The sequence below is a fragment of the Mixophyes fleayi genome, chromosome 10 (assembly GCF_038048845.1).
Source record: "Mixophyes fleayi isolate aMixFle1 chromosome 10, aMixFle1.hap1, whole genome shotgun sequence".
NCBI classification, from domain to species: domain Eukaryota; kingdom Metazoa; phylum Chordata; class Amphibia; order Anura; family Limnodynastidae; genus Mixophyes; species Mixophyes fleayi.
Genome location: NC_134411.1, coordinates 33,035,669 through 33,061,935, shown reverse-complemented (window position 1 = coordinate 33,061,935; position 26,267 = coordinate 33,035,669). Strand labels below are relative to the sequence as shown.

Below are 26,267 nucleotides of genomic sequence, written 5' to 3'. Positions count from 1 at the left end.
CATTAAGGCCGGTTTCTTCTCCAGCATGCCGTTCTTCCAAGATCCCGGGGCTGGGGGGTGACTCTCAGATAAGTTATATATTGCACTCGCCAGCGTGCAACATTCAGATCTTATAAATCTCCATATTGAAACTCTGATAAAACCTCTATAGTGCTTGAAAATAAAAAAAACCGTTGCAATAAAATGCCCTCACCTATAACAGATGGATATTGAAGCCTGGAAAGATGTCCTTATATCTGTGGTGAAGTCATGAATCTGTTTATACTTATTTATTTATGAATCCATGATACAAATAGTGTTCTCAATAATAAAATAGAAAAACAACCTTAGTGTCTATTATGCAATATGGACTATTTTAAACAAATCCCCCGTAACTCATGGAGTGTATCTGCTTTCTATTTTGATTTAAAATAAATAAATATGATGCAGTATTTCTTGTTTAAAAGATGTATTGAAATATTGCACTCACAAGTGTAATCTTCAGACAGATGTGTTACAATAGACAGAGTCCAGGTGGAGATAAAGCTCCTATGGATGTATGAGCTCTTATCCTCTCACAAGTTAACCCGTGCATGATACTCATGCATTCTAGTCAAATCAAGCTACTTAAGGTGTTAAAAAGGTTCTTGTCATGCATTTGGGCCTAGCCCAGGCCTCCTCAGGGGAAGAGCGTTACTTCCAGACGTAAGCGCCCTTTTTTAACGTGGTTTTGTCCACATGTCACCACCTCATCATTCTTCTCCATCACCTCATCCTTCATCTTCATCGCCACATCTATCCAGATGTCTATCCAGACACAGGGATCTCTCTCAGCGGTCCTGAGTATCACACTCCTCTCGCTCTGTCACCCCCGGCAACCACCAACCACTCCCCACTGTCACCCCCGGCAACCACCAACCACTCCCAACTGTCACCCCCGGCAACCACCAACCACTCCCAACTGTCACTTCTCCTTCAAGAAATATATATATATTTTTTTAAAATCTTTTTATAAACACTTTTAACAATTAACAAATTAAATTAACAAATTAAAAACATTTTAGTATACCAAATTTCAGCCCTTTCTGAATTTTTTCCCCCACACACACTAAGAATTTAGTAGGTCAGTGTATAACTCCGCCCAGCAGGTGGCGCTGCAGCTTGGTTTTATTTTTTACACACACAGACAGACTAACACACGCCACTAAGCATTTATATTATAGATTCTGTGAAACGCGTAGGGTACCAGGATTAACGGTGTGAGTCGGGAGGAGACTAGCTCACATCCAGACAGCGCTATGGTGTCCGCCTGATCTCTTCCTGGGCACATAGAGCGATCTCAGTGAGAAAAATCAGAAGAAAAGTTTTTAAAGAGTAAAAAGAGTCAAATAAAAACATACACTATTTTTTTATATCCCTACTTTATTATGACCCACACATGCAGATCCTGCATTTCATAAAAGACACATTCAGTATTCCTGCAATAGTTACAAGTTGCCAAATAACATGTGTAGTGTATATTTTTTGTAGTTTAAATGAAATTTGTGACAGTTGCTTATATTAAAGCAAGTGTTTTTTTTTGCCTGTTTTTTTTTATTGTTCTATTTTCTTCCTACATTATATCTATAAATGCAATATAAATTCTCAACTACAGTATCAAAAAAATAAGCTCTATCTATCTCCAAAAAATAATATAAAGTTCGCTGTGGTGGAGAAAAAAAATAGACAAGTGATTGCTGGCAAAAGCGATGTCGCAATAAATAGGGAAAATCGTCCAGGCATCCCAAGTGGGCACATACAATGAAACCTGTGGCAATGAAGGGGTTAAGCCTCTGTAGCGTGCGGAGCTCTAGAGAAGGAACAGCGGTGAGTTACTGCAGAGGTCCTGCCGTGGGGCCCCCATGACTGGGGCACTTTGGGAGGCAAAGTAATCGCTAATTAACCTCTCCAGAAGAGGGTTTTATAAAATGCCAAAAACACATTTTTAATTCGGTTATTTAAATTTGATTCCCAACTAAAAGCTACTTTCACCCAAAACTACATAAATGGTATTGTTCTGAATGGAATTAGATATGTTAAGATAATATCTGTTGATCCGGAGGGCTCCTCATGCTTATAAACACCTTTTTTAAGGGTTGTCAGTTAAGGGTTGTCAAAGCCCCTCCCCTGTAAACTCCTAATTCGCACGAATGGGAAGTTCACGTGGGAGGTGCTATGACAACCTGAATAAAGCTCACCCAAGCAGGACGGACATCCTGAGGCTGTGAGATGCATCGGAGACCTGATGGAGATAAATAAAATTTAGGATTTGTAACACGCTCAAACATGTTAACAGTTTTTATGTGTTTTTTGCGGAGTGCATGTGTGTGAATGAGTTCTAAATAAAATATTTTACTGTAAATGTTATAAAAAGAAAACCAGACCACATGATCCTTCTAAGCATGTTGACATAGGACTTAGAGGGATTTCTTGGTGACAATTTTCCTTCGGGGCCCCCCCCCCTCCCCCCAAACTCGTATCAGACATACCCTTATTAGTCAAACAATTGGTATGCCCCAAAATCTGGATAAGGAGCTTGAAAAAATATTTAAATGGCTGTAATCTGCTCTAAATGTTTGGTTTATGGGAGAGTGGAGGCGGATATGGGAGATTGGTAAATTTAAAAAAGAAAAAAAGAAAATGGTTTGTTTTTTACATGTATTAATATAATTTATCAACAAATACAATTTTGATATTTGGTTAGTTAAAATAGTTGTCTGTTGAAGTTCATCAGGCTTGCATAAGTCTACTGTTTGGTGCTTTGGGATGCTTAGCGTAACCTAGATTTTATTACATAATCAAATAAAAACTGAGTGTAATTTTCCTGCATTCTTATACTATGATTTTGTGCGGTTACATAGATTGTATGTTTTCTTGGTGATGCTGGGATTTTTATGTATGAATATGTTTATTGAGCTGCAAGTAGACTCATCAGTCAATAGACCACAAGGTATCTTATTGTTATATTTATAGTACAGATTGGGCATGGTTTATAGTACAATATATCTGCATGTGTTTTGCCTTCTCTGCTCAGTGGCGCTTTGTAACCACTAGATGGCAGTAACTGACCAGTCTATGTCGGTGAAATTCCCAGTTCCATGTTACCTTCTTCCTGCAGGGAACGTGATTTAATGAGGTCAGCCCTCAGTAGGTTGCCAGAATGAGGTAGTGTTGGAGAGAATATTGAGGTGGTGATAACAGCGCACTGTCAGCTGCAGACCTTTCATCTGTCTACATGTAGCATGCAATTCCCAGCCCGCAGCAGTCCCCTGATTGTCACCTGTACCACAAATACAGTCAGTGTTACACTATGGGCCTGAGTCATTAAGGAGGAGAAAGCAAAAAAAGAGTTAATTTGCTAACGGAGAAACCAATGTTACACTGCAAGGGGTGCAAATTAGTTCATTATTTTGCACATAAGTTAATACCGGCTGCATTGTCATGTAGAACACAAATACTTGATATCTTTTTTTTTTACACTGAAATTTAAAGTAGACCTAGGACAGTGATGGCTAACCTGTGACACTCCAGGTGTTGTGAAACTACAAGCCCCAGCATGCTTTGCCAGCTATCAGCTAGTTACCTACTGGCAAAGCATGCTGGGGCTTGTAGTTTCACAACACCTGGAGTGTCACAGGTTAGCCATCACTGATCTAGGACGTGCCCTACCCCAACTATAAATTTGTCCCCACATTTTACATTAACCTCCCCTCCAATGCAACATGGTTTTGCCAAGGTGCAAATGTACTGCTTTTTTTTATCTTTCCTTAATGAATCAGATCCTCTGTCTTGTTATCTGTATTGAAATAAATATCTCCATTTTCATTGCAAAGTTGTTTTTTTTTTACCTGGCATAAAATATGCAATTCACAAAAACCCTTGTGTTGCTCATTCAGACGTTGTCGGAGATGAATGAAGTCTTTGGTTGCGACTCTGGTTTTCCCACTTTTACAGACGAACGAGCTCACCTTGGCCGAGGGTAGATCTGCGTTCAGCAGCATCACTTGGTTCTGCCATATCTACCTGACGTGTTCAGTCATTCAGTCCTCACACCCTGCCGGGAGCCAGAGGAACGGCTCCTGCTAGCTGGTGACTGGCGATGGGCATGTCTTCATCTAACCACACAGCACTGTGCGGGTATAAAGACTACATTAAAACAATTTATTTTAATAACCGTAGGGAAACAAAAGCCTGTGGGGTAATTTTTTTCAAGCTGCTGGTTTGAGATATTGCCTATAGCAACCAATCAGGTTCTAGTTTTCATTTACTTAGTACATTCCAGAATGTTTAAACGTTTGGCCCTGATTCATTTATATGTCACAGCTATTATCCGTGCAGCTTGGCGCTTGAAGGGCGGTCAGCCGCATAGTAGTACTTCTCTTTCTATAGCTGTCCTTTTGTTCATACGAACAACGGCTCAGTACAACTTTCCTTGTTCTTTGTTCCGGACGCAGCTCTCAGCGCCTGCGCTTATCTGTCCTTATTAATTACATTATTGAATATTGTTGATTATTGTCCAAAATTGACCGTTATGATTGTCTGTTCTTGGTGGACATGCTTTGTATTGTATTAAAGGTGGACAGTGGACTTCTGTGCTATTGTTTTGTGCTTCTCTCTGCATCCATCTACATCTTGATTAGAGTGATAGGATAATTACTGTAGTATTTGGAATAACCGAACTAGCCATCCTTGTACTAGAACCAGGTGCCTTTCGTCTTTACTTTTTAAGTAACAGGTGCCGATAACCAAGACTGAACTCCCAGCGCTACCTCCCTCCTCTAGGTGATCGCCCCTCAGCATCTGTGCGGATTGCTAGTCGGGTGTGGGGAGCACAGTATTAAAATGTAGCAATAGGTAAAGATAACCATTGTTTAGGTTGAGTAAGTCGCTTCAATTCGGCCAGACGCGGCGGATGCTGCCGCTTGGCCAAAGCGCTGCGTCACAGGATCTGTGTCCGTCTTGGCCACAGGTGGAAGCGGTCTGACTTCTCTCATCACTTAAGTTGTTCCTGGGCAGATGACCAGACAAAGGCCAAGAGAAGAGGGGTCATCTAATGACCGGTTTTACCAGGAGCGATGATCGATATCAGCTGGGTTATTATTGGGGCATCACGTTCCTTTATTGATATCGCTGCCGACATCACCGCACTGGTGTCCAGCATTACCGCCTGCTTCATGATGTCATGATGATGTCATAGGCGCACGTTAATCCATGCATCTGTGTGGACAGACGGGAATGGCCTAGTGGTTAGCACTTCTGCCGTACAGCGCTGGGGTCATGAGTTCGATTCCCGATCATGGCCTGATCTGTGTGGAGTTTGTATGTTCTCCCCGTGTTTGCGTGGGTTTCCTCCGGGTGCTCCGGTTTCCCCCCACACTCCAAAAACATACTGGTAGGTTAATTGGCTGCTATCAAATTGACCGTAGTCTCTCCCTCTCTGTCTGTCTCTATATGGGGCAGGGACTGATGTGAATGAGTTCTCTGTACAGTACAGCGCTGCGGAATTAGTGGCGCTATATAAATTGATGATGATGATGATGATACCCACATCAGTGTCTGTGTAATTGGCAGGGGTCATTTTGTTTTTAAATATTAAAAATGTCAAAAAACCTGTATAATGGTATTTTGAATCATCGGTAATGAGAAACCTTCAGCAGTCCAGGTGTTGGTAATGACCTCCATTTATCTCCCACCAATAAGGGTCACCCTTCCGCTGTTTTTATATTTCTACAAACCACAGAGACAGAAAGCTGTCTTGGGGGTGGTAAGGGACAATTCCTGGGGATGAAGGACAGTTAAGAGCAGCAGTCACTGATATAACACAATGCAAGAGGTCATATCCCCCGGCTCTCAGCATGTGCCTTTCCCAGGAGATCCTGTGCTTTTGATCCGCTAAGACTGGTTACATATAATCTCTGTAATCCAATTACAGTGTTTTCTGAGCAGGTGTAACACTTGGCACGCTTCTCGGAGGTCTGGACAGTCCACATGGCTGCTCAACGCTAAGGGACCATGGACTAATTACTAGGGATGTGCACCGGCGACTTTTGAGGTCTCGTGTTTTGTGTTTTGGATCCGGATTTTCGTTATTTTTGAGGTTCGGATTTGTCTCGCAAAACACTTGACGAAAGGTCTCGGTTCGGATTTAAGGTATTGGATTCGGATTTTTTTTGAAAAAAACATAAAAAGTTTAAAAATCAAGTTTTTGGGCTTATTTTCACTCCTAGGCTATTATTAACCTCAATAACATTCAATAACAAGCATTTCCACTAATTTACAGTGTATTCTGAACACCTCACAATATAGTTATTAGTCCAAAACGTTGCAACAAGGTATCTTTCTGGACTGCGTAGAGGAGTGGGTCACCACAATATATATTAAAAACCCTGAACTTTTATGAATCGCACCAATAAATGTACCTGGACTGCGTAGAGGAGTGGGTCACCACAATATCTTAAAAACCCTGAACTTTTATGATTCGCACCAATAATTGTACCTGGACTGCGTAGAGGAGTGGGTCACCACAATATCTTAAAAACCCTGAACTTTTATGATTCGCACCAATAATTGTACCTGGACTGCGTAGAGGAGTGGGTCACCACAATATCTTAAAAACCCTGAACTTTTATGATTCGCACCAATAATTGTACCTGGACTGCGTAGAGGAGTGGGTCACCACAATATCTTAAAAACCCTGAACTTTTATGATTCGCACCAATAATTGTACCTGGACTGCGTAGAGGAGTGGGTCACCACAATATCTTAAAAACCCTGAACTTTTATGATTCGCACCAATAATTGTACCTGGACTGCGTAGAGGAGTGGGTCACCACAATATCTTAAAAACCCTGAACTTTTATGATTCGCACCAATAATTGTACCTGGACTGCGTAGAGGAGTGGGTCACCACAATATCTTAAAAACCCTGAACTTTTATGATTCGCACCAATAATTGTACCTGGACTGCGTAGAGGAGTGGGTCACCACAATATCTTAAAAACCCTGAACTTTTATGATTCGCACCAATAAATGTACCTGGACTGCGTAGAGGAGTGGGTCACCACAAGATATATTAAAAACCCTGAACTTTTATGATTCGCACCAATAAATGTACCTGGACTGCGTAGAGGAGTGGGTCACCACAATATCTATTAAAAACCCTGAACTTTTATGAATCGCACCAATAAATGTACCTGGACTGCGTATAGGAGTGGGTCACCACAAGATATCTTAAAAACCCTGAACTTTTATGAATCGCACCAATAAATGTACCTGGACTGCGTAGAGGAGTGGGTCACCACAATATATATTAAAAACCCTGAACTTTTATGATTCGCACCAATAAATGTATCTGGACTGCGTAGAGGAGTGGGCACTGGGCACCACAATAAAATATATAAAAAACCTTCAACAGATCTGCATTACACTACACATACGGCTGCTCCTCCATCCTCTCCATCATATACATGTTGGAGTTTTAGCGTGTGACAACCTCTTGTTTTTGATAATGTCAGTGCATTTGGAATATTTTTCAATTTGCCCCACACCACTGAATGTACTTTATCTATGATACGCAATACGCATCTATCTATCTTGACTGCGTAGTGTGGTGGCCCCGGTACACAATTTGGTACCGAGGCCACAATATAATTAAAAAACCCTCCACGTGTCGGAATTCCACCAAACAAGTATCTGGACTGCATAGTGGGGTGGCCCCGGTACCCAATTTGATACCGGGGCCACAATACCTCCTCCAAACATGCTACAGACAATTCGTCATTGAGAGACCCCAGACAGACAGGGTCGAAGTGTTATTGTTTGACTTTGTAAACCCAAAAAAATGTCCCTGTTGCACTTGCACATAGTCGTGCAATGAAGACTGACTTTTTCATTTAAAGGCACGATCTTTAAAGTGTCAGAAAGAGAGAGAAGACACAGGAGAGGAGAGTTGTAGCTGGGGACCTAGGGTGGAAGCTCCCAGGCTCCCCCAGCATTGCCTGGAAGTCTGAGCGTGGTGACTGAGCCAGGGCAAGGAATGTGTGCCCTGGATGAGGGGGAGAACTCCATGCCACTATAGTGAACCCAAGAGAGAGGGGGACACTGCACATGGAAGAGACCCTGGAGTGAGGGCTGCTACAAGAGGCATGGTAGCTGTAGTGTCAGATCCTGAGGCTGAGAGTACACAGAGTGACGTGTCAGAGCACAGGAGACATTATCCCCGCAGAGGAGGGATGAGCTGCAGTTGAGAGGTATGTTGTTGAAATAGGACATGCACACTTTAACAAACCAATCATTTCAGCGACAGGGCCTACCAAACAACTTTGACTGAAATGATTGGTTTGTTTGGGCCCCCACACCAAAAAAGCTATTCATCTCTCCCTGTACAGACTAAACAGGCTCTACTGAGGCAAGATGTCGTCCTCATCCTCAACCTCTGATTCCTCTCCCCCTACAGTGTCTACTTCCTCCTCATCACACATTATCAATTCGTCCCCGCTGGACTCCACAACCACAGGTCCCTCTGTAGTATCTGGAGGGCAGTGCTGTACTTCATTGAGGAATTGATTATTCATTTTTATAAACATCATTTTTTCAACGTTGTGAGGAAGCAACCTCCTTCGCCGCTCACTGACCAGGTTCCCCGCTGCACTAAAAACTCTTTCCGAGTACACACTGGAGGGGGGACAACTCAGGTAAAATAGAGCCAGTTTGTACAGGGGCTTCCAAACTGCCTTTTTTTCCTGCCAGTAACAATATGGACTGTCTGACATGTCTACTTGGATGGTGTCAGCAAAGTAATCATCCACAATTTTTTCTATTGTCACAGCATCCAATGCAGCGAGAGTAGACATGTCTGCAATGGTTGGCAGGTCCTTCAGTCCGGACCAGATGTTATCAGCATCCCCGCCAGTGCCTCTTTTGGGAAAACTGAGCTTTTTCCTCGCAGCCATAGATGTGGAAGAAAATGAGGGTGGAGCTGTTGGCATGTCACGGTCCTCTTCAGAGGACAATCTCCTGACCAGCAGGTCTTTGCACCGCTGTAGATTTGTGTCCGCCGGAAACAGAGACACAACATACGCTTTAAACCGAGGATCGAGCACGGTGGCCAGAATGTATTCCTCTGACTTTAAAAGAGTGACCACCCTCGGATCCTGGCAAAGCGTACGAAGGGCTACATCCACAAGAGCTACATGCTTGCTGTAATCGCAATGGCTTACCAGCTCCTCCCTCACTTTCTCCAGCTGCTTCTGCAACAGCCTGATCAGGGGAATGACCTGACTCAAGCTGGCAGTGTCGGAACTGACTTCTCGTGTGGCAAGTTCAAATGGCTGCAGAACCTTGCACAACACGGAAATCAGTCTCCACTGCGCTTGACTCAGGCGCATCCCCACTCCTTTGCCTATGTCGTAGGTGGCTGTGTAGGCCTGAATGGCCTTTTGCTGCTCCTCCATCCTCTGCAGCATATAGAGGGTGGAGTTCCAGCGCGTCACAACCTCTTGTTTGAGGTGATGGCAGGGCAGGTTCAAGCTTTTTTGATGTGCCTCTAGTCTGCGGTAGGCACTGGCTGAATGCCGAAAGTGTCCAGCAATTTTGCGGGCCACCGCAAGCATCTCCTGCACACCCCTGTCACTCTTGAGGTAATGCTGCACCACCAAATTAATGGTGTGGGCAAAACATGGGACGTGCTGGAAATTGCCCATATTTAATGCCCGCACAATGTTACTGGCATTGTCTGACACCACAAATCCCCATGAGAGTCTAAGTGGGGTAAGCCACTGGGAGATAATTTCCCTCATTTTCTCTAATATGTTGGCAGCGTTGTGCCTCTTATTAAAGCCTGTAATGCACAATGTTGCCTGCCTTTGCATGAGCAGCCATTTTGTAGATGCTGCTACTGATGCAGCTGTTGCTGTTGCTGCGGAAGGGGATGCATCTACCCAGTGGGCTGTCACAGTCATATAGTCCTTCGTTTGCCCAGAACCACTTGTCCACATGTCTGTGGTTAAGTGGACAGTGGGTACAACCGCATTTTTAAGAGCACTGAGGACACTTGATCGTACTTCTCTGTACATTTTTGGTATCGCCTGCCTAGTGAAGTGGAATCTCGAGGGGATTTGGTACCGGGGACACAATACCTCCATCAACCCTCTAAATCCCACTCCACTGATGGCGGACACCGGGCGCACGTCTAACACCAACATTGCAGTTACAGCCGCAGTTATACGCTTTGCAATAGGGTGACTACTATCGTATTTGGTGGTCATGGCAAACGACTGTTGGACGGTCAATTGTTTGGTGAAAGACTTAGCGGTCTTACGACTTCCCCTCTGGGAAGATGACCGACTAACAGCAGCAACAGCAGCAGTGGCAGTAGTAGGCGTACCGCTGCAGGATTCCTCGGATGAATCCCGTATTGAGGAGGACTCAGTCTGGCTGCTGACTTGGGCTACAGGACTGAATCTGATGGAGATTGTGGAGGAAGTTGACGAGGAGGGTGTTGCTGGTGTGTATCCAACTGGACCACGGGATTTAGGTGTCCCTGTACCGATGAGGGTCCTAGCCCCAGTTCCTGAACTAACCACTGAACTATGAAGGTTATTCAGGTGACGTATAAGGGAGGATGTTCCTAGGTGGGCAAGATCCTTACCCCTGCTTATTTGAGCTTTACATAAGCTACATATTGCCATACATTGGTTGTCTGGATTTGGATAAAAATAACTCCAGACCGAAGAGGTGCATTTTTTGGTCTTCTGACCAGGCATGACGATGGGCTTTTTCATCCCATGGACATCAGCTGTTTCCCCCCCTGGTGCCTCATTTACAATAACCACATCACCATCCTCATCATCAAGTTCCTCCACAGCGCCAGCTACATCATCAATAGCCTCCTCCCGAGCCACCTCTTCCCGTACAGTGATGGGAAGGTCAGGCTTGACAACCACCAACACCCTTGGACTCGCCTTGGGGATTTGTGATAATTTCTCTTTAGAAGGCAGAGTTGTTTGCTGTTTTGTTGCTGACAGCATAACTCTCTTCAATTTTTTGTAGGGGGGGGGAGGAGGAGGAGGGCTAAGATCCGTGGGTGAAGCTGAACCACTAGTCATGAACACGGGCCAGGGCCTAAGCCGTTCCTTGCCACTCCGTGTCGTAAATGGCATATTGGCAACTTTACGTTTCTCCTCAGATGATTTTAAGTTTCTCTTTTTGCTACTTTTTCTTAACTTGGGCTTTTTGGATTTTACATGCCCGGTACTACGAGATTGGGCATCGGGCTTGGAAGACGACGTTGATGGCATTTCATCGTCTATGCCATGACTAGTGGCAGCAGCTTCAGCATTAGGAGGAAGTGGGTCTTGATCTTTCCCTACTTTATCCTCCAAATTTTTGGTCTCCATTATATGTAGCACAAGATACTGCAGAATGTGTGAACTTGGTAATATTGCAGTACCAATGGACTTATACTGCTGGATTGGTTTTGCAAATTTGGTTATAATTATTATTTTTTATTTTTTTTTTAAATTTTTTATTTTTTTTTACTTTTTTTCTTATTTTTAAAAAACTTGGGAATAGTGGGGAAATAACTATGCCCTTAGAAGCACAGAGCACAGGACACAGCACCACTGGACTGAACAGGACACGGCACAGGACCCAGCAGCACTACGGAACTCAGCAGGACAGAGCACAGGACACAGCACCACTGGACTGATACTGCAGAATGTGTGAACTTGGTAATATTGCAGTACCAATGGACTTATAATGCTGGATTGGTTTTGCAAATTTGGTTATAATTATATATTTATTTATTTTTTAAATTTTTTATTTTTTTTTACTTTTTTTTTATTTTTTAAAAACTTGGGAATAATGGGGAAATAACTATGCCCTTAGAAGCACAGGACACAGCACCACTGGACTGAACAGGACACGGCACAGGACCCAGCAGCACTACGGAACTCAGCAGGACAGAGCACAGGACACAGCACCACTGGACTGATACTGCAGAATGTGTGAACTTGGTAATATTGCAGTACCAATGGACTTATAATGCTGAATGTGTGAACTTGGTAATATTGCAGTACCAATGGGCTTATACTGCAGGATTGGTTGTGAAAATTTTGTGGTAATTAAAAAATATTAAAGTAGTTTTTGGTATTTTTTAAAAAAACTTTTTTTTATTTTTTTAAACACAGGGGAATATTGGGGAAATAACTATGCCCTTAGAAGCACAGAGCACAGGACACAGCACCACTGGACTGAACAGGACACAGCACAGGACCCAGCAGCACCACTGACCTCAGAAGGACAGAGCACAGCACACAGCACCACTGGACTGATACTGCAGAACACAGCACTAAACAGCACAGCACAGCACAGCACAGCACTAAACAGCACAGAACTAAACAGCACAGAACTAAACAGCACAGAGGACCACCTAACACACCCTCCCTCTACCCTGATCAATGCCCGAGTGAAGATGGCGGCGACTAGCGGGGAATTTATAGGATCCGAGTATCGCAAGATCCGACAACGGGATTATGAGTCAGAGCCTCAGTTTCACTTTTGAATTTGGCGCCAATACCCGGATCTGTCTCGGATCCGACTCGGATCCGCAACGTTCGGGTGGGCTCGGATTTCAGAAATCCGAGTGCGCTCATCCCTACTAATTACACGCTCCTTCCTGAAAAGAAGAAATCCTGTTATATTGGGCATTTATGGTTCTACACAAGGGACAGGTGTAAAATAAAAAATGGATTCAAAAGCATGAGAAATAATTTTGCATCATTTACCATTAAATATTATGTGAAATTATTGCAAAGTTTCTGAATTCTGAGCGTTAATGGATCACAGGTTAAGCGCTCATTGACTAACATCAGTACAAGTAAGATAGTACGGTAAATATATTCAATAGTATATGACCAATCAAGTATGATTGGTTCTATAAGTTACTGCAGCAGATTTCACCAATTCTGGTTTGAGCTTGATATTTAATATATTACACACTGTTCAGACTTTGTAGGCATCAGTGCATTTTATTGGGGGCCCAGTCAAATTCTTTGTTCCACATTTTATTTCTCCCTCTAGTGAACAGTCTACAGACCTTCTCTAATGATGCTTCGGGTAGAGGACCCACGGAGGCACAGGCATTGGGGTTTCTGATGATATGTTTTTGTCTTGCAGGGGCACCATCTGTCCAGGTCTTCATGCCAGCGTTGTCCCCGACCATGGAGGAGGGCAACGTTGTGAAATGGTTGAAGAAGGAAGGTGAGTAGCTGCTGTAGAAATGCCCCCTTCAGGGGTCAGCCAGGGGCAATCTTCTGCTGACACATGGGGCAAATCTTAAGACTAATGAGCTCACACATTGCTGTTTAGAGGGTCGCGCTTCACGATAATATATCCAGTTATATTTAAATGCGCTTTAATTTGTGCACACATAGATTTCTCTTGTTAGCTGTTTTTTTTTTTATAAAGGACGGCTGCAAAAAAATAGCCGTTTGCAGGGTTGGTGTCAGTCTAAGATGATGAATTAAGCTTTTTTTTTTACATTACGTACTAACTAGTAGTATTTAATGTTGTGCACATCTGGTCATCACCCCTTTATATAAGGCGGGGGGGGGGGGGGGGGCATTTCTAAGCTCACATGTTGTTTTGAATGTAGTGTTCTTAAAAATGTCTTTGGACACTTGCGAACCAGGTGTTGGAAGTGTTTTGATTGCATAGGTGTATTAATATATCCCCCGTTAGATTTTATTGCAACTAACTAATAGTACTATGTCTATATTTGTTTTATGTTTGGTTGGCTTGTTGTACCTCAGTGATGTCACTGGTTTCTGGTGATTTGATAGGCTGTATTCTCGTGAATATTCGTTCAGCCAGCAAGACGCTGCCAACACGCAGTGTAGGTAACGGATGCATTCAGGGGCAAATGCAGGATTTGTAGAGGGGGGGGGGGGGTTCCACGCTACGCCGCCAGTGGGCGTGACCAGCACGCAAAGGGACGTGGCTATAATTTTAGACAGTGCTTGGCTGCTCTCCAACTCTTCCTATGATATAAACGGGGCAAGCCACCTCAAGCATACAATGCCCCAGACACTAAGAAACCCCCCTCTCGGTTTGCCTATGGCATTCATGGCAGCTGGCAATTGCTAGTCTAGATTTATGATAATTCCTGGGATATCATAAGTAGAAAGAGGAAAGGACAGAAGTTTCTTTATTTAGGTGCACAGAATCCTCTATAATTAATTATTATACTACATACATTTAATTCATCCTTATGTTAAAATATAACCTTTATTAAAGTTAATTTAAAAAGCGAAAATGTGGATTAAAAAGTATACTTATAAAAAGTGATCTTAATAATAAAAGCTGGAAACACTACCATCCTATACCTATATAATCCTGCTTCATGGACTATATGGTATGAAGATGATAATAGATTTAACCTGCAGTGCTATAAAGAGGTCAATTAAATATATGACCTGCAGTAGCAAAATATATATATAATGTGTAGATAGTATATATCAGTCTACTTAAGAATACTCTATATTAAGTAATGAAATTGACAAGCTAGACTTTTAATATCTAGCTCAATATAATGTTTACAACTTAGTAATCTATTTTCTGCCCCGCTGTGACTTACAAATAATGCCATCAATACTAAGACATAAAGAACGATGCAGAAATATAAAAACTCTCTATTATTCATGTGTAAATCCTACCCGATTATTAAACCAATAAAAGAGCACAGGGCGGAGCTATAACATCTCTGATTGGATAAAGCTAAAGCCAACGTAACCGACGGGCGGAACTATAACGTCCCCGATAGGGTAAGAATTATGTCAATCAAATTAGATATTACATCAGGATTGGTCCTCATTCCAGTGACGTAAATGAGTTCATACGGAACTGACAGTATATAAGAACTGTCAGTTCATTCTGTCTGCTTGCCTTGAATAAGCAACATAGCGAAACGCGAGTCGGCGTTACCGCTGGAACCACTCATTCCTCATACTTGAAGAAATCTAATTTTGCAGTTATACCCCATTATACCCAAAGATAGAGGGGACTAAGAGGCAGATAGCAAACCACACCCCATAACGTCAGTTATTCAGAAACGAGATTCGCGGTGAACACTGTCAATAGTCTTATTAGACCTCAAATAACTGTAGTGAGAGAGTTGATTATACTATCATTCATACTCAATGCAGGGTATATATTTTGACCTGCTAACTATATAAGATACTAAGAGAATAGGACGGCTAACACTATTCAATTCTTTGCAATTAGATATCCAGAGCTATTATTAAGTAGACTGGTATATACTATCTACACATTATATATATATTTTGCTACTGCAGGTCATGTATTTAATTGACCTCTTTATAGCACTGCAGGTTAAATATATTATCATCTTCATACCATATAGTCCATGAAGCAGGATTATATAGGTATAGGATGGTAGTGTTTCCAGCTTTTATTATTAAGATCACTTTTTATAAGTATACTTTTTAATCCACATTTTCGCTTTTTAAATTAACTTTAATAAAGGTTATATTTTAACATAAGGATGAATTAAATGTATGTAGTAGAATAATTAATTATAGAGGATTCTGTGCACCTACATAAAGAAACTTCTGTCCTTTCCTCTTTCTACTTATGATATTGTTTGGTTTCCAGGTAGCACCCCAGCTAAATTGATTTATATGATATATAACTAAATAGTATACACTACTCAAGAATATTTTCCTACTAGACTGGGCAAGAATCCTACAGTTGGTGCGGTAGAATAACCCCCTGTTACACGAATTCCTGGGATATATCAGACTGAGAATTATGTGTACAGCTTACTTTTATTGTCCTTCTGTCTAGAAATCATACTTTCATTTAACTAGCTTTATTAAAATTAGACTGTTGCATTTCTATGAATTTACTGCCATTATGTAAATCAGGGTTAAAAATGGTTATGACACTTGCGATTCTGTGAGCCGCCAGCAGAGGGCACTGTAACATAGTAGAACCATATATTTCTTCTTTTGTCTAATTACAGCACACTTAACCCATGGTACTAGGTTTCAGCTTTACACAAAAAGCACATTTTTGAAAGGGTTTTAGTTAGAACAAAAGAAACGTGAAGCACCTTTACAAACTGGTTTGTCCAAACTGTGTTAGACACTATTCTTGGCTGTTGGACTATAACTCTCTTCTCTTACGTCTCAATCTGATCGATCTCCTTTAAATTCCCTAACCGGCTCTTAAGACACCTAAACGCAGGCAGATCCGTTAGCTTGGCTTGAGAACCAATTGTCCGGTTCTGTCCCCGATTCACACGTGGCTCACCAATGTGGCTTTGGGGCCACAGGATCATATGGGGTCCGATTAATGCAGTCAGCCATTGAACGCACGCACTGGCAGATCGTGGCGACCAAATTTTATGTTCGTTCTAGGTGACAGAATGCCATCTATCACGGTAAAACATTGATTTGTTTTTTTTAACACACTGTAGTTCTGGTGAAAATTAAGCTACAATTAACCAACCAGTCATCCAAATTGGCATGTGTGTGGAGCACTGTGTATTATAATACACTGGATTGGTTTTTTTTTTTCTTACAGTTGTTATATCTTTGTATTTTCTTATATTTTGTGTATATATATATATATATATATATATATATATATATATATATATATATATATATATATATATATAATTTTTTTTTTTTTGTTACGTTTCTGCTAGTTGCTGACCGTGTTGGTTAAGATCACATTAGGTCAGTGTAAAGCCTAACGAACCTGAACTCTAGTAAAAACGCAAGTTTTTCAGACCCATTTTCATGCAACGTACTAGCGTTATGAATGTTAGTAAAGCAAATTAAATGAACATCGGTGGCTGCCAGTCCATAGTGCTGCATTTTTTTTTTTAAATTGAATTGTGAACTATTTGGTGCATCTTGAAATGAGGATCATCGATCCCTACGTTGAATATTTGCTGTATGCCCAGTACACGGACAAACGTTACAATGACATAGTGAGCAGATAACTAGCACCTTCTGCAGTCCCAAGTGCACAGAATCTACATTTAAGGATCAATGATCCCTATTCCAAGATGTTTGATAGGACAGTGGATGGAATGCAGTATAGATGTTCCTGTAGGCGTAGGCTGTTATATAGGCTCGGAATCTCTGCCTATAGCACCCATTCCTGGTGCTAGCACAGAGAACACTTCTTGGTGTACAGATACTTGAATCGCGTATTCATCATCGCCATCACCAGTTATTTATATAGCGCCACTGATTCCGCAGCACTATACAAAGAACTCACTCACATCAGTCCCTGCCCCATTGGGGCTTACAGTCTAAATTCCCCAACACACACACAGACAGACATAGAGAGACACAGACTAGGGTCAATTTGTTAGCAGCCAATTAACCTACCAGTATGTTTTTGGAGTGTGGGAGGAAACCGAAGCACCCGGAGGAAACCCACGCAAACACGAGGAGAACATACAAACTCCACACAGATAAGACCATGGTCGGGAATTGAACTCATGACCCCAGCGCTGTGAGGCAGAAGTGCTAACCACTGACCCACTGTGCGTATTGGGGAAACCGGGCAACCTGCAATATATTTAACTCTCTACATTTCCATAAAACATACAGAAGGTTACATCTCTAGTCTTGCAACACAAACAAATGGAGCCCTACGAGAGCTGTATTCTCAGAACGGCTGTCAGATGAGGAGTATTTAGTCATTATGCTGTGTATAGTATTCCTCGGGGTGTTATAATAAGGCTCCTTCACACCTATCCGTGCTCAATGCGCTTTTCAGCCTCACACTAGTGCATTAAAAATAGGATGAATGGTTCCTTATGGGCTTGTTCACACCACGGCATTGTAAAACTTTTAATTCTGCATTCAAATTTCAGGACACGGCTCAATCCGTTTCTCATGTGTCCACACGTGTTACAGGTTACAGTCCATGTTCTGGTAAAAGAGAAACAGCTCAAAAATGCATGAAAGTATACTTAAAATACTTCACTAAAATCCACCTAAAGCACTCCTGTCAGTCCTTAAATATTCGGTAGTCAATATTTGGGGCAGCACAGTGGTTAGTATTGCTGCCTCGCAGCTCAGGGTTCATGGGGTCATGAGTTTAATTCCCCACCTGGATACTTCTCTGTGTGGAGTTTGCATGTTCTCCCAGGGTTTGAGTGGGGGTGCTTCGATTTTCTCCCGCATTCCAAAAACATACTGGCAGGTTAATTGGCTGCTGTTTAAATTGGATCCTAGTCAGTGTGTGTGTGTTAGGGAGTTTAGAGTGTAAGCTCCAAGAGACAGGGACTGACGTGGATGACAGATATTCGCAGTAGAGCGCCGCGTAATAGTGTATAATATAGCTGACAATCGGGGGACCCCGATAACAGATTCTAGGACCCAGCTTGGGGCCCTGACCCACAGGTTATACGTGTCTGCCTATTAAGTGACAAGGTTGTGGAACCCAAAAGAAACCAGTAGTGACTTCAGCCTGGAGGAATTTTTACACTCGAGAAATGCAGAAGTAATGTGGTGCTACTTATTGGAGAGCCTCAGGGCATGGAGCGGGTTGTATGAATTATTCTATGTACCAGGGGTGGGGGACACTAATTAGAGTGAGGGGTTCTCTGAGGTGTGTAAGGCATATAGCTAATGCCTAAACCACTTAATGGACAGGTTATTAGAATGAGACCGATATGATACAGAGAGAGAACTATCGGAAAAATGTTTCCTCTAATCCAGTGCTTAGTAAGTAATGATTCGCACCATCTACTTTATATATTTCTATGTGCTCGAGTTCTAAATACTGTATAATACAATGGTGCCATATTGTAGCATCTAGGATGGTGGAGGCCGTATAAAAAAGCCTTGGAGGGCCACTTGGGGCCACCAGTTGGTCAGCCCTATGAACTACAAAACAATGAATGATAACGTGTCCTTGGTTATATAATGTATATTGAAACTGACACTTTTGCATCCCCTGGTAGGTGACGTGGTGAATGCGGGAGATGCCCTGTGCGATATTGAGACGGACAAGGCCGTGGTCACCATGGAGTCCAGTGAAGATGGCATTCTGGCCAAGATTATGGTAAGAGGCATCTTTGTATCTTGGTACCACGGTTATCCCTGCTCGGCCGGGATCGGTTCCCAGACTTCGTCCTGTCTGCTTTGCTAGTGATAGTGTTACACCCTCTTACTGGTTATTGGGAAGCATCACAGTGGATCAAAGTTTTTTTCTGAGGCTTTTCTTGCAGACATCGATGAGTCTGACACCGTTTGACAACCTTCAGAGGACTGGGCTCTATAAGCCTTTATAAAACAGCATTGTTGTTATGCGTGGGTTGGGTCTGTGTGTGCTGTACGCAGCAGGACTTTATATAAATATATCATTACACGCCTGGAAGGGGAATCTGGATTATGTGGCTTCTGCTATCTGCATAGTAACACATTGAAGACATGTTCGTTAGCCACATGCAATGGCTGCGTCCCTCATCCGTGTTTATGTCTGGTAGTCGGCTTTCTTATCCAGTATTCTCATACCGCCCCGGTCTGTGCGCTAGGGGAACCATTTAAATCTCATTTTGGTACCAGACAACAGAAGACGGCTCAATGCTATGACATTGTCCTTAAGCCCCTTATTGCCTTCAAGGCGAATGGAGCACATGGTATCTTGTGCTGTGTACCTGGGACTGTGTAATAAGCGTTTAGGGATCTTTAGTGCCAGCCTATAACCTCACTGGGGAAGGGAGTGAGTTTGATCAAATTCTGAATGGTTTTCTGAATTGATGGTTGAACTGAGGGCCGTGGGGAAAAAAAAAAATTAAAGTGCATCACAGTGAGAAAAAGTTGTAAATACAGAGATATTAAAGTGAGATTCCATTGAAGACTGTGGACGATGACTTAGTAGAACTACTACTACAGGTCTGGCCAACCTGTGGCTCTATAGGTGTCGTGAAACTACAAGTCCCAGCATGCTTAGCCAGTAAATAGCCAACCAAGAGCTGGCAGGGCATGCTGGGATTTGTAGTTCCACAAGCAGTTGGAGAGCCACAGGTTGGCCCTGGGCTAGTGGGTTGGCTAATCTGAGACTAAAGTTCAAAATAATGAAAGGATTTTAAATGACTTCACTCTTTCCACATTCCAGCACCCCGGCTGGTGGACACATAGGCAGATTTATGACCGTAGCTCTGCACACACACGTTTTGCACTTATGTCAACGACCTTTATGGTGATTGACCGAAAGCAACTTGTGAGTGAAGGATTCTGGGTGGTTTAGATTTTGTGAATATTACTGCTCACCAGGGACACTATTTTAAGATTAAACAGCAGCCGCTGGGTGCGAACCCAGAGAGTAAAAACAATGAAGACGGCTTAAAATATAATAATTGGTTGGACTTAATCATCATTTTATTTTTTCCCTCCATACATTGAGTTTCCCCCTTCTCTTTCCTTCCTCCTACAAGTTGTGATGGATGCAGTGCCCCAATAAGCCACCTTCTCTTTCGTTATTCTCCAGTACTGCCGACCATGCGTCCTAATCCTTGACGAGGGCCCCGCCGGTTGTAGCAGACGCGAATCCCATCTCGCGTTCTGTACGTCGGCCCGTGTGACCTCCTTGTCCTTATTTGGGAATGACACCGGGAAATCTGTTATTCTATATCCCCCTGGGACGGGCGCTGCTCCTCGTGTCCTTGTAGCATCCTGTTATTTTGGACACTTGATGAAATATTTATTGTAAGGCTGACATTACTGCTGTGTGCGTGTCCATCAGGGTGTAAAATGAGCTGGAAAAGTAATTCAGCAAGGAAACGAAAATAGAAACATTGGTTATTTCTTTAGAATATGGAGAGAGTGCGGAGGGGGTCGGTCGGGTTGTCGGTCTTTGATCAAAACTTTTTTTTTTTTCTTTTTAAGTTTAAATACCTGTACTGTAGATTAGTCCGGTGTTTGTCTTCCTGCAGGGGTTAGCATGTTAAGATAAACCCTCCCTTTATTATTTAGGTATTACGGTTGCTTTGTACTTGTAATACTAGGCCTTGCTACTGAAAATTGAAAAATTGCAACTGTGAATATCGAAATGAATAGTAAAAGGGAATCTAGACGTATTTATAGGTAGATTAAAATATAACATGGTTTGGGGTCCCGTTCCATTATACGGAGGACCAGTGCTCTTGTGCTAAGTTTAGGATATTCCAAGAAGAAGGTTCCCCTACCTCGCTCCTGGTTTACCAGACACGGATTCCTCTCTCCCAGCCTGTAAGGAGTTAATCACGTTCCCGTGGTGACTCCGGCAGCTCCGCTCCCTCTATGCATCAATTTGTGCTTTGTGATTCGGAGCCAACGTGAAATGAGCAGAGTGAAATGTTAAAAGGTTTTTATGCTTCTTGTTGCAAATTACTTTCTGAATCAGTCTGAGTATTTCTGGTCTGTTCCCCGTCTAGAGTGCGGCCGTTTAGCTGAATCTGTCCTATCAGAACGCACTCTTGCTGCAGATAATATTCTGTTATTGTTCTAGTCTGTTAAACATTTCCTCTGGTATGAAATGTTTTCTCACTACGCTGCTTTAGCAGTGAATTTGCTACCTCTGAATCTTTATCTCAGAGTGTATTATTTCCATCCACCCACAGACAGTAGGAGAAAGCTGCACCGGATCCACACTGCGCTCAGCCGTCTTTGTCCGAGTGGATTTCCATTTCTTTTAGTTGGGACACTGAGATGCATTTGCGTTTGTTGATGTGACTAGTAGTCACCTGCTAGAAGTATGCGGCCAGAGCGGCTTGTGTAGGAGTCCATGTTAACGTGTAGGTTAGTTCTCAAATCCCTCTCGCTCCACGCAGTTCGGGAGAAACCTTGTTGGCTTGATTGCAACTAGCACTATCAGACAGACGTTAGAGTGTCAGCTGTTGTGGTTGGCGATAAAGAAGGTTGGACAAGCAGTAACAGCCTTCATTCACAAGCCTACAGTGACAGGGGCAGTGACCTGATGTGAGGAAGGGAATGGAGGCAGCCGGAAGCCACAGACTGAGAGTTATATAGTGGAAGGAGCAGGGTCCCCAGCAGCACAGAGTATATCAGGAGATGAGTGATGTGTTAGTGAGGACAGGGCTGCATGTGACAGGGGCAGTGACATGATGTGAGGAGGGGAATGGAGGCAGCAGGAAGCCACAGACTGAGAGTTATATAGTGGAAGGCGCAGGGTTCCCCAGCAGCACAGATTATATCAGGAGAGGAGTGATGTGTTAGTGAGGGCTGCATGTAAGGTAGCGGAGGCTTCAGCTTACGACCTGACAACAGGGTAATATGATGGAGACAGACCTAACACATAAGGAGGAGAGGGCCTTGCCGATGAGAGTATACAGTGTAGGTGAACATTTTCCTTATTCGTTCACAGAGGAACCAGTCACATCTCTGGGAACGTAGCCTGTTCACTGATCAGGAACTACTGGTTATTATTTCAGCCCCAACAAATCCCCAGTGTGTTCTGATGGAAATTTTAGCGTTCCACTATATTCTGTAAGGAATATCTAGAAAAAGTACTATGAGGTGTGTGGAACAACTAGATCTGTGGCTATATGTTGCAATGAATAGATCAATTTGTTTTGGTATTTTATTGTTTCATGATTCTTTAGTGTAACTGATGGCAGCTCCCATAAAGTGCAGCCAGTCTGATCAAGCTCCTCCGAGCTGTATTGAATAACGTGTCTGAATTGTCAGCCAGTGTCACCAGGTCAATAACACCTATCAGATCTGATACCAGGCAAACAGCGCAGGAATCAATAGTCTAATTTTGCATCTCAGACACAATCGGCTGTCTGGAAGCTGCAGATCACAGAACCCCCTCTAGTTGTGTCTCTTCCACACTCGGGCTGGTGACCCCGGCTGCTCTCTCTAAATACTGTACCTACATATTTTCCTTATTTGCACATTGCCCTCTTGCTGTGTTATAGAACGTAATGGATAAATAATTTTTTTTAGCCCACAGTCAGCACAAAACCGATTTGTGTGCCAGAAGAATACTCCAAAGGGGATACATTGTATCAGTCATTAACAGTGTTCCATTTAATGGCATCAATTGTCTTGCAATTATTTTATTTTTTTAACTTGTTCAAACACACAAAGCTTTATTTAAAAACATTGGTGTATGCCTGAAATATGTATAGCAATTCAAACCATTCAAGAGATGATCTCTACAGTTTGGCACGTACCAGCTGTCAGTTGTGTGTTTCTGACAATGACACAACAGCAAGTGTAACATATTTGTGCTGGTCATGGGCTACTGAACTCTGCCACAAATGTTAATAACTAACCTCCAAGGGGCCCCACAAGGGCTGGTTTTGATTTAATGTTTTTGGAGAAGACCTACATTCATTTCGGGAGAGTATTGTCCTTTTGTTGTCACTTTTTTATATGGATAATGGATGAATTGAGCAACCAAATGGACGCACATTAACGTTATCAGAATGGTTAGCACTTTGTCATGTGAAATATGCAATTAGGGATCAGATGAATAGAACTGTGATTACCAGTGGGAATTGTCAAACCAGGGATTTTACAGAAACATATAATTTCAGTGGGACAAGCTTTGCATGTTAAGTGTGTGGGGACCGAAATAGCTGTGTGGTCTTTTATGTCATTTCTTTTCCCTTTTTCTTCTTTTATCATTTGCTTCACAATATTTGGATTTATCTCTTTCATATAAATCCATATTCCGAGCCACAAGGGGGGGAGCGGGTCTATTTTTGCATCTTGAGTTAGAAAATTGCACAAAGGCTCAATTCTCTGGAAATACGAAATACTATATTGTCGTTTTCATCATCGGAACAAAACTCTCTGTTTAATACATCATGTTTCCCGGTATTCACAGATCTCCAGCATTTATTCACACACTGTTTTATGGGTCCACTAAACCTTAAAGTTATAATTTTCTGATATAAACCATGAATGTAAGATGTATTGTTCAATGGTAACCTGACATTTCACTGCGCTTAGAGCATTACCTCCAATCTCTGTTACAGAGAGCGGAATCCTGTTCCACATATTTACTGTTCTAATGGGATGTGAGAGAGTTCAAAAAGCTGAAACTGCAGTCTGTCAGAGCTTCAGTGACTTTACAGGCCCTGCACCTCTGTATGACTCAACCAATCCACACAGTGCATTTCTCAAAGCAAGTCTGCCAAGCTGGTAGTTAATCTATGTCTGCTCTGCCAGCCATTCCTCTTACATGAGCAGTATTGGCAAGGCGTTGTACATGCACCTGCTTACAGGAGTGGTATTGGCAAGGCGTTGTGCGTACACCTGCTGACACGAGCGGTATTGGCAAGGCGTTGTGCGTACACCTGCTTACAGAGGCGGTATTGGCAAGGCATTGTACGTGCACCTGCTTACAGGAGCAGTATTGGCAAGGCGTTGTGCGTACACCTGCTGACACGAGCGGTATTGGCAAGGCGTGCGTACACCGCTGACACGAGCGGTATTGGCAAGACGTTGTGCGTACACCTGCTTACAGGAGCGGTATTGACAAGGCGTTGTACGTGCACCTGCTTATAGGAGCGGTATTGGCAAGGCGTTGTATGTGCACCTGCTTACAGAGGCGGTATTGGCAAGGCGTTGTATGTGCACCTGCTTACAGAGGCGGTATTGGCAAGGCGTTGTGCGTACACCTGCTGACACGAGCGGTATTGGCAAGACGTTGTGCGTACACCTGCTTACACGAGCGGTATTGGCAAGACGTTGTGCGTACACCTGCTTACACGAGCGGTATTGGCAAGACGTTGTGCGTACACCTGCTTACACGAGCGGTATTGGCAAGACGTTGTGCGTACACCTGCTTACACAAGCGGTATTGGCAAGACGTTGTGCGTACACCTGCTTACACAAGCGGTATTGGCAAGACGTTGTGCGTACACCTGCTTATAGGAGCGGTATTGGCAAGGCGTTGTACGTGCACCTGCTTACACGAGCGGTATTGGCAAGAAGTTGCACATTCACCCCTACAATTTTGTAACTGAGAGGCCTCCTCATTTCTTGGGAGTGGTAAATTTGGGCCCATTGCTAGGTTTTCACATTTGAGGTCTACATCTTCTATACAAGTATGGGGGCTATAGTTCTAAAATTACATTTAAAATGAAAAGTTCTTTATGCTAAGCTCTCGTGTGTTTGTTGATGCTGCCAGATGAGAGTAAATATGCAGACATTAGTGTAATTGATGTTTTGCACCTAAAGGTTAAAGAAGGCAGCAAGAACGTGCGACTCGGGTCCCTAATTGCGCTTCTGGTGGATGAAGGACAGGATTGGACACAGGTGGAAGTTCCCAGCATTCCCAGCTCTGCTCCCGCGAGCACAGTCCCAGCCGGTGTGACCATAACTCCACAGAAGGCTTCTGTTCAGCCTGGAAAACTCGGGTACGTCTCCTTGTCAGGTACTCGGAGTAACTCGCATGTATTTGCTGGGCTGACCAGATTTAATACCGTAGATAAAGCAGGATTCATGAAGGCGAAACCTTTAAATTAGATATTACTGCATAAATATGATGGTTTCTTGATACCAATGACTTAAAATTCATCATATGGTTAATCTGATCGCAGTCAGGTTACAGCATCGAATCAAGTGGGGTTTACAAGAAACCTGCATATATCGGCTTTCCAGCAATAGTAAGTGAGGTTATTAGAGAACAAAAGTTTGGTAATCCTGCCCACAGGAGGTATAGAGAGACAAAGTGTACACCTGCTTATCAGAGTGATATATCATAAAAGGTGCTGCCCGACCTTTTTGTTACACTGGGAAAATTAATCATTCTACAAATAAAAAAAAAGTTGCATCTTAAGTCATTGACATACTGGGCTGATTTATAATTTTATGCAGATGCTTATTTTCCTTAATTGCACTTTGTGATTACTGAGCATTGAAAACCCAGACAGAGCTGTTTCTTTCCATCCCATGCCCAACACTTGCCCATCCCTTTAACTGGTACACGCAGCAACCAATGGACCCGCCTCGTGGCCACTGAGATGAGTGAGAATCACAAGTGTTTCTTTTAATTGAGGCCCTGAGCCGTCCGCCTGGGCCTCTAATGACGCACCCAGCTGTCTAGTAGATCATTACGCTCGGTGCCCCAGCACAAGCTCTGCTGGCCCAGGGCGGCCCTGGCACGACTCTAAAAGACGACTTAACATAAAACTCACACTGAAAAGGTCATCTCCGCTGCCAGAGGCTTGTGTCAGTGAG

General features: G+C 42.9%; 1 protein-coding gene and 1 long non-coding RNA gene across 2 annotated transcripts in view; both read left to right on the top strand.

Annotated features, from left to right (window-relative positions):
• LOC142103953 (uncharacterized) overlaps window positions 1-26,267 on the top strand; it is a 396,555-nt gene that overhangs the window by 29,830 nt on the left and 340,458 nt on the right. The window lies entirely within an intron of this gene.
• The window catches only part of PDHX (pyruvate dehydrogenase complex component X), a 61,942-nt gene that overhangs the window by 7,461 nt on the left and 28,214 nt on the right, over window positions 1-26,267 (top strand). Inside the window, exons 2-4 of the mRNA XM_075188339.1 lie at window positions 13,195-13,278; window positions 19,031-19,131; window positions 25,266-25,444. Coding sequence (XP_075044440.1) covers window positions 13,195-13,278; window positions 19,031-19,131; window positions 25,266-25,444 — 364 coding nt within the window. The remainder of the gene's footprint in view (window positions 1-13,194; window positions 13,279-19,030; window positions 19,132-25,265; window positions 25,445-26,267) is intronic.